At 52.9% G+C, this 12230-nt stretch overlaps 1 protein-coding gene and 1 non-coding gene across 2 annotated transcripts; one reads left to right on the plus strand and one right to left on the minus strand.

The window, feature by feature from the left end:
* Nucleotides 1–138: 138 nt before the first annotated feature.
* LOC115872839 lies at nt 139–250 on the plus strand. Its single transcript, XR_004048072.1, has one exon. It is a non-coding gene; the product is annotated as a U6 spliceosomal RNA (small nuclear RNA).
* A 4357-nt stretch (nt 251–4607) lies between these two features.
* Nucleotides 4608–7543, minus strand: LOC101661314 (toll-like receptor 12). Its single transcript, XM_004705305.2, has 2 exons — nt 7459–7543; nt 4608–7344 (listed from the first exon to the last, which is right to left on the minus strand). The coding sequence occupies exon 2, from the start codon at nt 7329–7331 to the stop codon at nt 4608–4610; it is 2724 nt and encodes a 907-aa protein (XP_004705362.1). The 5' UTR covers nt 7332–7344; nt 7459–7543.
* Between the last annotated feature and the right edge of the window lie 4687 nt (nt 7544–12230).

A 12230-nucleotide genomic window follows, 5' to 3' on the forward strand; every position in this document is an offset into this window, starting at 1 on the left:
AACAAATCGAAATCGATTGACGCTTGGGGGCGGGCTCTGTGCAGATCCGGGCCCTTTCCAGGAGTGGGAGCTGGGCCGGTGGAGGGGCGGAGGGGCGAAGTGGAAGCCGCAGCCTTTGGGGGTGTCTGAGCCGAAGCAGCGATAAAGCCAGGAGAAGGGGCGCCTAGACTAAGATGGGGTGATCTAGAGAAGATGAGCGTGGTCCCTGCTCCAGGATGCCATTCAAATTCGTGAAGGGTTCCATACTTTTAATATGGAAATGCTCCTGAAGTCTTTTTAAAGCCTCACTAGTCATCTTCTAGGACTTGAGCGCTGTGCCCTTTGAGGGTCTATATCGGAGTCAAAGGGGCAACAGCAGCTCAACGATTAGATGGGAAACTTAGGAAGGGTCTGCGTGTAGGCCCCCTGGGGAGGATGGTTCGCGTGACTTGAGGACTGTCAATGTCACTGCATTGTGCATGCAGAAACTCCCTTTTTGGCGCATGATTTGCTGGGTGTCGTCTTCGCAACGGCAACGAAATACACTTTTAGAAAAGACGGACAATTTTGGAAAAGACGGTCGGTCGCTAGAGGTGATTAGACTAGTGACCAGATGGGAGTTGGAAGGTCGTGCAATTTCAAGCTCACCTCTAAATTACACGACTTCTGGTGAATTCTGTACCTCCCTTTGTTCACTTGTAAACGGCTAATAATAGCACCGATGTTACCAGGTTCTTGGGAGGCTTACATGAGATGATATGCCTCAAGCGATCACCTCGGTGCCTGAGTCCTAATAATGCAGCAGGAGTGTTAGTTATTATTACGTCAATTTGTTGGTACACATTTGGTACTTAGTGGGTGTTGAAAGAATGCGAGTCATCATTACAGAACAGTCCTAATATAAATGCACTTGGGTCGTACCATTGTAAATCAATCTGTGAGGGTCTGAGCAAGCTAAGATGGGCCTGGGAATGTGAGTTTTGTAGTCAGACATGGATCCAAATCTTAACCCAAGGACTTCCTAGTTATGTGACCTTGAAAAAGTTCCCGCACCTCTTTTGTCCTTGGCTTTTCCCATCTGTGAAATGTACGTAATGTAATAGAGCCTGCCTACACTGTAGAATGTTGTAAGGATCAAATGAGGAGGCAGGTGCAGCATAATCTCTGCATTCATGCTGCTTAGATCTAAAATTTTACTTTCAAGGGCAAGGTAGCTCCTTTGCCACTCACTAGTTCAGGCCATGGAACTGCCAACAGAACAAACTGATCGGTCTTGCTAGAAGTGCAGCCAGGATGCTCTTTACAGGCAACGGTGGCAAGACTTCATCTTACATCCTTTGGCCATGTTATCAGGAGAGACTAGTCCCTGGTCTAATAGAGGTCATGATGCTTGGTAACGTGGACGGGCAGCAGAGAAGAGGAAGGCGGCGACCATGGGCTGAGACATAAGATCAATTGTGAGGATGGCGCAGGACCAGAGAGTTATCTCCCTCTGTTGTGCATGGGGTCCCTCTGGGTTGGAGCCAACTCAACACACTTAACAACAACAGTGGCGACCCCAAAACCAAACTCACTGCCATCGAGTGGATCCCGACTCCTAGCGACCTTGGACAAGTTACTGAACCTCTTTTCCCCTCTGTCCCCACGTCTAAGATGAGGAGAAGCGGCATGACATCTGCCTGAGAGCGTTGCTGCACCCGTGTAAAGAGCTTGGCATTCATCTTGCACATAGAAAGAATTGAATGATCATTAGTTTTTACGGTGGTGTAAACAGTTAAGTGCTCAGCTACTCACCCAAAGGTCGGTGCTTCTCATCCACCAAAAAACACCTTGGAAGAAAGCCCCTGGCAATCTTCTGAAAGATCACCGCCATTGAAAACCCGGTGGAGTACAGTTCTCCTCCGACACACACGTGGCCATTCAGACTCTGACTCTTGGGTCTGAATCGGCTTCTGGCAACGAGTGGGTGTCTGGTAAAGTGCATGGTAAGTATTCTGTACGTATTGACTGATGTTGAAGTTAGGTGAATTCCGCACATTGGTCTTAAAGACCCAATTCAAATTCCTGCTCCTCTGAGAAGCACATTCTAATTTATTAACAACAGTGGCTTGTGTGAATTTGCTTTCTAAGTGTAAGAGCAACATGTAAGCACTTCTTCATTCTGAATTTCCAGAGTCCTTGTGGTTGATAATAATTTACAACAGGAAATAGTCACTCAGTGCCAGGGCTGGAATTTGAACCCTTGGGTGTGGGACTCCAAAGGTCTCTTCTCAGCCCCACATTACAGGTGGCCAAGGTCCCAGAGCAAGCCCAGGGCTAGGGAGTACAGTGTGGCCGTGTGGAGTGACGGGAGAAGTGGAGAGCAGACCGAGAGGGCAGTGGCGTGGGAGAGCAGAGCCAAGGACCTTCTTGCCCCAAGAGGAAGGGAGGCCACGGTGCACTTAGCGCAAAGGACGTCGTTAGGACACAAGAGGGCGCCCATCAGCCTAATTCCAGACGAGAATCCTTCTATGGTTTCCCTTGATCTTTGCCCTTGCATTTTACAGAAGACAAAACCAAGTCCCCAACAGGCCAGGCTCCCTGCCCAGTGTTCGCAGAGAAGTGAGTGACAGAGCTTGAAGCAGACGTCAGAGTTTCCTAGTTCAGGATCCGCCAGGATTTGATGTGCAACCGTTCTGTGCACACTTTTCTGAGTGGGGCAGCCTTAGTCTCTAACGGTGCAGAGATGAATCAAACCTGGCCCCTGCTTCCAGGGCTTGGGAACTTTTCCTGCTCTGGGAACCCAATGAGTAAAACATGATTGTGCACACACCCCCAATATTCATGTATTTATTTACTTATAGACTACATACATGCATGACAATAGCTAGCTTTTATTAAACATGTATCATGCCTTAGGTCATATTCTCAGTTCTTGGTACATAGTAACTCATTTAGTTCTCACAAACTCTCTGAAGAGAGGTCTAAGACTAATACAGATGGAGAAATTGAGGTACGGAGAGGTTAAGCAACATGCCAAGGCCACCTGCCTAAAAAGCAGACTAGCTCTGCAGTAATGTGAGGTTGAAAAGAAGAAAGCGTTAGAACATTTGCCTCCCAGATCCCAGTGCATTCCCACACATCCCAGTGTGTGTCCTGACTTTGGAAACCCTTGCTCCCAGGGCTCCCAAGCCTAGGAGAGGGGCAGTATAGTGGGATCAGGACAAGTCGTGGCAGCCCAGAGGCAGCAATTTACCCAGCCTGGGAGGTCAGGGAAGACATCGGGAGACAATGATGACGCACAGGAGCTTCAAGCACACATGGGAGTTCCTCAAAAGGAAAAGGTCTCTCCAGAGAGGTGGCAGCACGTGCAAAGCACTGGAGGCAATTAAGCATGGCATCTCATCTCTGGAGCTCCTGGTAGTTCAGTATGGCTGACGTGCTAAGTGCCAAGAGGTGGGGGGTGGGAGTTTCCCCCTCAATGTTGCTGTAAGAATCAGCCGAGACGATAGCTGCGAACATATTTTTATTGAGGGACCAGGCGACCAGGCTGCTGCTGTCTGCACAGTCTCAGCTGCTTAGTTCTTGGGCTCTCGCTTATTAACCCTTTTATAACCCGGATGGCAAGGAGTCCCTCAACACACCCCCTCCTCAAAGATCTGGTTATACTTGCCAGGGACCCCAGGACGCATTTCAGAACGATTCAGAGACATTCCTTCCTCTCAACTTTTTCCATGAGTTCCCACTATTATTTCCTTGGGCTTCCATTCTGGTAATCCCAGAACCTGAAGCCTTCCATTCAAAACCCACAGCCACCCCTCACAGAAGGGCCACAAGGAAGAGATGACCCAGTCAGGGTGCAGTGTAGCACTGATGAAACACACAGCTTTCCTCTGGTTCTCTAATGCTTCCTCCCCACCCCGCACTATCATGACCTCAATTCTACTTTACAAATCTGATTAGACCAGAACATGCACACTGCTACAGATAAGAGCCCGCAACACAGGGAATCCAGGATAGATATAAACCCCTCGGGGCCAACAATGAGAATAGAGATACCAGGAGGATAAGGGGAAGGTAGGGGGTGAAAGGAGGAATTGACCACAAGGATCAGCATATAAGCCCCTCCCAGGGGGACGAACAACAGAAAAGTGGGTGAAAGGTGACAGGACAATGTATGATGTGAAAATAATCATCTATAACTTATCAAAGGTTCATGAGGCCGGGGAGGTGGGGAAAAGGAGGAGCTGATACCAAGGGCTCAAGTAGAAAGAAAATGCTTTGAAAATGATGATGGCAACATAGGTACAAATGTGCTTGGCACAATGGATGAATGCATGGATTGTGATAAGAGATGTAAGAGCCCCCAGTAAAAGTATTTTTTTAAAAAGAAGAAGAAACAGAAAAAAAACAAAACCCACAGCCAATCAAGGCAAGCATTCTCTGGGCTTGGTCCAATGACTGACAATCTGGAGCGCTTGAGTGCACATTCCCCACGCATAGCTACCTGCCCTCCCTGAAATCTTTTCACTCCGCCTCCAGAGCCCTCCCAAAGGCAACGCTCCCTCCCTGCACATGCAGCACCCCACCCCCCACCCCCCACCCCCACAGATGGCCACTCGCTCCCCAGCAGGTTGTCTGCCCTTTAGCTACCTCCTCCCTCCAGTCCCTTGCCCCAGCCTGATCCCCAGCCAAGCCCGGAAGTCATCCTTCCCTTCTTTGTCCGGGCGCCACAGGCGATAGTCTTCTGGGCGGAGCAGCCAAGCCAGTCGGTGGTAGCCGGGGAGCTGGTGGCGGGAGACGGGCTCCAAGAAGACCAGCAGCAGCGCTGGCGGAGCGGACGCAGCCAGCAGCCGGGAGGTGGCCAGGCGGAGCTCCGTGCAGCAGCGGGGTGTGCACAGGGCCTCTCGACTCAGCACACACAGGGTGGCCCGGCTGCCCATCATGCTGTCTGCCACGTTGTCTGCCACATCCTTGCCTGCCTCAAAATCCCGTTCGGGGAGGCAGGCTCGCAGGCCCCAGCCACCCGGAGAGAAGCCCTCCAGCAGGGGCACCAGCTCCCCCACCACCCAGCCCTGATCTTGCCTGCAGTGGGACACAAACACATCATAGAAGAACCCCTGGCCCTCGGTCCTCTGGCCCCTCAGCCAAGCCCTGCACAAGGCCCGGAGATAGAGGGCCCAGTTCCTGGCCTCTTGGAGGAAAGGCAGGAACATCAGGAGAAGCAGCAGGGCCGAGGTCCCCAAAAAGAGCTCTCGCCCCAAGCTCTCAGGGCAGTGGCTCTGGAGAAAGGGGAAGAGGCGACTCTTGGAGCGGCCTCCACCTTTCGGTGAGCACCACTCCTCGTTTATGTACACGTATGTTCTGGAGGAGTGCTGGAGCCAGGGTTCCACCCAGCCATTGGCACATTCGCAGGCCAAGGTCACACTCAAGAAATACATGTACTGGGGCATCTGGGGACTGTGCTCCTGGAGGCTGCTGTCCAGCACCAGGCCATCTTCCCAGTCTAGCACTAAGACCTGGAGACGGCGCAGGCCCTGGAAGCCGGCCGCCGACAGCGTCTCCAGCCCTGTGTGGCTCAACTGCAGCACCTCGAGCCTGGGCAGCTCCCCCACCAGCTCCTCGAGGCGCACAGGGCGTGGCGGGGCCCAGGCCTGCAGATTCTGCAGGATCAGTTCCTGCAGGCTTGGCAGCCCTGTGATGCAGCAGGGTCTGGGGCTGCGCCTGATCCCCGTCACCGTCAGCTGCTGGAGCCCAGGGTGCTGCCAGAGGAAGAAGCGGGAGGCGTCCTGCGGACAGAGGGCCTCCAGGCTATCACCGAGCAGCGAGAGTTGGAGGAGGGCAGGGAAGATCTTGGAGACATTTTGGACGGCCAGTTGCAGCCCCCAGTGTTTCAGGGTCAGCTTTTGTAAAGCTGGAAAGATGGGGGGGACCAGCTTCCAGGGCTTCGTGCCTGAGACTGCGTGAAGCTCCAAACTCACCAGCCCTATCGGCAGAGACAAAATCCTGGGGCGTCCAGAGGGGAGCATCAGTATCAAGTTGGACAGACTTGCTGTGCTCCGGAAGTCCCAGATCGAACTCGGCACCATCGCGGTGTCGAGCGGGCGTGGGGTGGTTAGTTCAGACAGAGAAGCCTGCGCGCCCTGGCCTGGGGCTGCCTGTAGGTTCTCTGTCAGGTCCAAAGTCTCCAGTCTGCTCAGGCCCTGGAACACGTGGCCATCCAGGTGAGCCAGCCTGTTTTTCTTAAGCAGCAACGTCCTCAAGTGGGGCACGCAGGAGAAGGCGTCTGGGGGCACAGTCCACAGTCCATTGTCAGACAGGTCCAGGACCCGCAGTCCTGACTCGACCCCTGTCCCGTTGCTGCACAACATGCCAATCTGCAGGTGGTTGGCTGCCAGGTTCAGCGTCTGAAGCCTGGGCATGGCGTCCAGAAAGGCTAGCGGCAGGTCAGTCAGACCACTGCTCTTAAGATCCAAGCTCTCCAGGGTGTGACAAGAAGCCAGAGTCTTGGGAGCTATGCGCCCTATCGTGTTGCCCTGAAAATGCAGCGCTTTCAGCCCGAAGTGGGCAATGACGTCACCAGGCAGCTCGGCCATGCCCGTTTTCGCTGCAGATAGGACGTCCAGCCGTTGGAGCCCCAGGCCCGTCACAGCAGCTGCCTTCATCTCTGTGTTATCCAGTCGCAGGGCTCTCAGCTGGAGACCCCGGAGGGCCCCAGGGCCGGACGTGTTCAGCTTGAGGTTGAATGACAGGTCCAGGGTGTCCAAGGCCCAGCCCTCTCCAGAGGAGGAGTTCAGCACCAGGTCTGGGAAGATGTCAGTCAGCATGCCCACATTCTGCAGGCAGCTGTACCTCACGGCCAGTCGCTGTAGACTGGGAGGTAGCCGGACACCCAAGTTCCGGTCCAGGCAGAGGCCCCAGAAGGCAAGGTGCTGGAGGGAGCTCAAGTTGCTAAAGGCTTCCGGGGCTAGGGAAAGAGCATCCCTGGGGTGGCCAAGGAAAGAGAGCCTCTGCAGCTGCTCCAAGCCCCGGAGGGCTCCTGGCAGGAGCTGGGTGATCCGCAGTGTCAGGCACAGGACCTTGAGCCCGGGAAAGTCGGAGAAAGCATCTTGGGGCAGGACTGAGAGGGGACCAGCAAGACAGAGCCCCCCCACGTTCCGTGGCACAGCCTCCAGGGTCCGGGTGAGGTTGGTCACCGAAACGCATGAGGCAAGAAAAGACAGGCTGGAGTCCAGCACGCAGGGCAAGAAGAACCGGGACACCAGAGGCAGCCGGGCGCCTTCGACCACCTGGCAGTGGAGAGCTGTCGTCCAGGCTGCGGTCAGAGGAAGGGACAGGAGCAGGCCAGGTAGCAAGAGCAAGTGTTTGCCCATCTCTGTGCCAAGCCTGGTCCACACAGAGGCAGAATCAGAGGCCCACTCTCTGTTGGAGAGCAACCCAGACCCCACCCACCCCTGACACACACATACGCACACGCACGTACCCACGCATCATACTCACAGTAGTGACAAGGACAACTCCAACTAGGCCGAGGACGTCTGGGCAGCAGAGTCAGGCGACAGCACTGCCCCCGAAAGCTTTGAAACTGCTAAAGACCGGAAGAAGGGAGGGGTGGTACCAGACTAAGGCACACTGACAGCCAAGGACCCCGGGGCAGGGAGAGGAAGGCGAGCCCTAACGGTGAAGATGGACACTTAGTTTCACTTCTCTGTAGCGAGGAAGCAAGCTGCATTTCTGAGCGGACGATTTGGACCCTGAGGTCCAGGATCCCTCTGAGGGTGTCCAAAATGCAGCTCTTGCAGCCCAGAGGGGGGCAGGTGACCTCACCAAGCAGCTCGGGGCACCCAGACCCTTTTTCCAGCGCAAAGCCCTTCACCTCTCTGAACGCCAGTCTCCTCATCTGCAAAATAAGCGTACATATGTGCTGCCCAGGATCGCTGCCCATGAGACTCGGGTGACAAAATGAGGCTTGTCTCCCATGACTTCTCAGTGTTGCCAAGTCAGTGGCGACTCACATAGACCCCGTGTACGACTGAACCAAAACACGGGACTCGGGAGCTGCTGTGAGCGTAGAAACCAAATGTAGTTTGCTGCGCTCGCTTCCCCATTATCAGAAAGGGGATTTGCTCATTGCCTGCTTTTTTATGTCACTCCCTTATGATCCAGAGTCAAGTTTAGGGTCATCGGATTGATCAACACCAGTCCAGGGGCTTGCACAACAGCTCAAAGAAGGTTAAGGAAGCAAGTCCCCGTCATTGTCACCTTCTCTATAAGAAGCAGCCATGACTGTCTATGAAGAGTGAACTCTTGCCCCAACCCCCCAAAACATGGGTAAACAGAGGCCTGGTATGCTGGACACCCGGAAGATGGTAACTCCTCGCAACCTGGTATGAAGCTCACGGAAGTCCTACTCGGGGCCTAGGACGCTATGGCTGGGGGACAGTGCTTCTTAGCCTGTCCCGCTGTTTCCTTCAAGGAGCTGGGACCTCCACTGGAATCACTCCTTCATGCCTCTTCAGGGAGGAAGCGGGACTTACAGTCCTGGGCAGCTGGAAAGAGGAACAAGGCATGTGTAGCCCCGTGTCTTCCTCTTTCCTTTCCCGCTGGGGGTCCACTTCTTAGTCTGCTCTCCCATGTTCCACATTTTAAAAGGGAAAGCTAAAGCAAAACAAACCCGCACCATCGAGTCCCGCACATGGGGTCGTCAGGAGGCAGAGTCAACTCAATGGCAGCCTGCGAATTAGGGACCCTGGTGGCGCAGTGGTTATGCATTGGGCTGCTAACTGCGAGGTCAGCAGTTCAAGGTCAGCAGCACCTTGAAGGGAGAAAGATGGGGCTTTCTGCGCCCAGGAAGAGTTGCAGTCTTAGAAACACAGAGTCAGGTCTACCCTGTGCAATAGGGTCGCTGTGACTCAATGGCCGTGAGTTCAGCTTTCCAAGCAAGTCAGGTCCAGAACAGTCTCCTTGATGAGACTCCTCCTCCTTTTCACTATTCAGAGTTCCTTTTAATAATAACTAACATTTGTGGAGAAAATCCTAAGTGCCAGGAGCTGTATCATTTTTTTTCACTCAGTCCAAATAACCCAGCGCGCGCTGTGTGTGTGTGTTTCCCCACAGTTCCCAGATGAAGAACGGTGACCAGAGGGGGTTAAGTGACTTGCCCAAGGTTCCCCGAGGTAGCTACTTTCTTCCTCTGTTAAGGTGAGAAAGTCTTAGCTCGTCCAGCCCTCGGGTTTCCAAGGCAGTGTCTGAGTCCCTTGGTGGTTATTGCCTTTGCAGCTGTGGTGTTTTGGGGTGTAATTTCCAGATAGACGTTGAATAAAGGCTATCCTGATTCCCTGTTATCCCAAACATCAAAAGGACAGACAGAGGAGTCTAAACAAGGCCAAAGGATAAAGAGAGCGTTTAATTGATCCGCAGAACAAACGGGAACACAGCCGGGATTATCCAGGCGGTACTTTCAGAGAATTCCGTCTTGGCCTATGGGCAGGCAGCAGTTGTCAGCCTGTCTGGCAAAGTGAAGGAGGCTAAGCAAACCGAGTGTGGCCTGGACGACTCTCTGGCCTTCGTCTTTTATGTTAAAAACAAACAAACCAGAAATCAACTCAGACTACCGCAACCCGAATTTGTTGGGAAATGTCAGGGTAGGTCCCGTATCCCCGGAGTCCCTGGGTGATGCAAACAATTGATGAGCTTGGCTGCTCACCAAAGGTTGGAAGTTCCATTCCACGCAGAGGTTCCTTGGAAGCAGGAATGGACTTCCCAAAACTTAACCCTTGAAACCCCTCTGGAGCACAGTTCTAGGTGATGCCCATGAGTCAGAACCCAACCGAAGGCCAACAGTTGAGAAGCCGAGGGATAAAGACAGCAGAGACCTGCCGGCCAGGAGTGTCTCTCTCACTCCTGCTTCGACTCCCTGCTCTCTCAGGGACAGCCACACCTGCTTCTATGGCCTCACTGCCGATGGTGGCAAGCCACTCCCACCCCCCCAAAGGGAACACCAGACTGAACAGAGACCAAAGGTCAGATTTGGAGGGTGCAGAAGCACCATCCCTCCCTGTGCTGGTCATACTTGCCCCCCATACACCCCACCTACCACACCTGCTCGAGGTCCTCTTCCCCTCCCCACCCCCACTGTTGTCAATGGTCTTTCCCCTGGGGATCTCTGGCACGAGCTCTGAGAAGCCAGCGGCTTCCTTTCTTGGGCTTCATAGAAAGTCCTCTCCATATGGTTCCCGGTCTGTGTGGTCAGCTTGTTGGGATACTGTGCTTGGAGGGGATGAGATTTCTCCACAGTTTGAGGGAGAAAAGGAAAACATCCTCTCGTTCTAGGGAGCAGCAAAGTGCACCAGGATTCCGTTCCCACCGAGGCTCGGGGCGCTCTGACGAGCCAACTTCTCCCGTTATCTTTCTGGCCTGCAGATGACCTCCTTCAGGGAGTCTCCCAGACCATGAACACAGGGCGGTGAGGTGTGCAGGCCACACCTATTCTGAGCTGGGAACTGCGGCTCCGAGGTTGAAGAGGCAGGGTCCCTGCACTCAGGATGTTCTTGGTGGGTGGGGGAGACACGCCCCTGAAAAGAGGCATGACCTAAATGACCCTGTCTCTCCTGCCAGCAGACCACACTCCAGCACCACCACCACCACCACCACCTCTTTTGGGGGCGCCATGGCCACACAGAACTCTGTCAATACTCACAATTTGGGGTTAATTAGGGAAGTGACAAGGTCAGGCAGCATGGAGGTAAAGTCTCCCTTCGGAATGGAGCGGCACTCGCAGCTCCCCTGGCTGGGCAGGCCTCGTCCCAGGCCCATGTGGATGGGCCTCCTCTTCTCCCGCCAACCTCCTCCAGTCCCCACGCTCCGGGCTAGCCTCGCTAGGGCAAGTGTTGCTCTTAATTCAGTTATTAGCTTTTTTGTTAATCGAGTGAAGGTTTACAGAGCAGATCATCAGTTTTGTATCCAACAATTTGGACACATGTTGTTCCATCACAATTCTTACTTTCCCCTCCATGTAACATCACCTTTCCACTTCCTCCTGTGTTTCCTGTTTCCGTGCCTTCTTTTCTGAAACGTTTGAATGTGGCTGCTGGGCTAATGCGACCCTTTTGATTTCAAATGGTGGTTGATTGTAAGAAGGTGTGCGAGCATCGCTAGTTCATCATTCCCCTTACACACCTGTCTATTAGTTGGCTGAAAATTGAATCATGGGAGGGGACTGTCCCAGCTCTACAGGGTGACTGAGAGCCATAGCATAGTCTCTAGGGTTCTACCACTCTCTCTATGACCCGTAAATCTTGTCTCTTTTATGAGTTTTGTTCTACATTTTCCTCTGACTCTATCCAGGACCCTCTAACCTGATTCCTTTCAGAAAAGATGGTAATGGTAACAGGACCCCATCTAGTTCTTCTGGTCTCAGGGTTGTGGAAACTGGTGTTCAGGTAGTCCACTAGTTCATTGGATTAGTTGTTTCCAAGTGTCTTCGATTTCCAACCCTCTTCTTTTCCTTCCGACAAAGAGAGAGCAATAGCAGCACCTTAGACGGCCACTCTCAAGTTTCAAGCTCACTCACAGCCCGCTTGTCATCTGCAGAGTTAAATCAGTCATTCTACCCTCGCCTCCAAGTTGTCTTCATTTCAGCACCCAGGACCTCAATCCACAAACATGAAAGTAAGTCTCGGTTTCTCATTGCTTTCCCTCACACCTCCTCCCAGCAGCGGCTCCCATGGACTCTACATCGAAATCCCCCTGAATTGTCCCACTTCTCTGCATCGCCAACATTCAACTTTTTGTGCCAGTCCCCATCCATCTCTTGTCTAGATGGCTGCAATGGCCTCCTGACCTGTCCATCCGTCTGCATGCTTGTCCCAGCAGTCCACACTGCAGAGAGAATTCAGAATGAGTTTGTCCAGGTAACCCTAGATTGTGTTACTATCTTATTTAAATCTATCCTATTTGAAATAAAGCCTAAATTTATGGTGCTGATCTATGATGACATCGAATACTCTCCCTCTCGTCTCTAGATTTCTCTTCTCTGAACCCCACTCAATTACGGTTATGTCTGAGCCCGGTGCTTCAGCCACCATGTCAATCCAGCTCAGGGAGGGCCTTCCACTTTCTTTTTTTCCTTAATCATTTTATTAGGGGCTCATACAACTCTTATCACAATCCATACATGCATCAATTGTGTAAAGCACATTTGTACATTCATTGCCCTCATCATTCTCAAAACATTTCCTCTCCACTTAAGCCCCTGGCATTAGGTCCTCATT

The sequence above is a fragment of the Echinops telfairi genome, unplaced genomic scaffold (genome assembly GCF_000313985.2).
Source record: "Echinops telfairi isolate 266 unplaced genomic scaffold, ASM31398v2 ScPeMD7_7457;HRSCAF=8495, whole genome shotgun sequence".
Taxonomy (NCBI): Eukaryota; Metazoa; Chordata; class Mammalia; order Afrosoricida; family Tenrecidae; genus Echinops; species Echinops telfairi.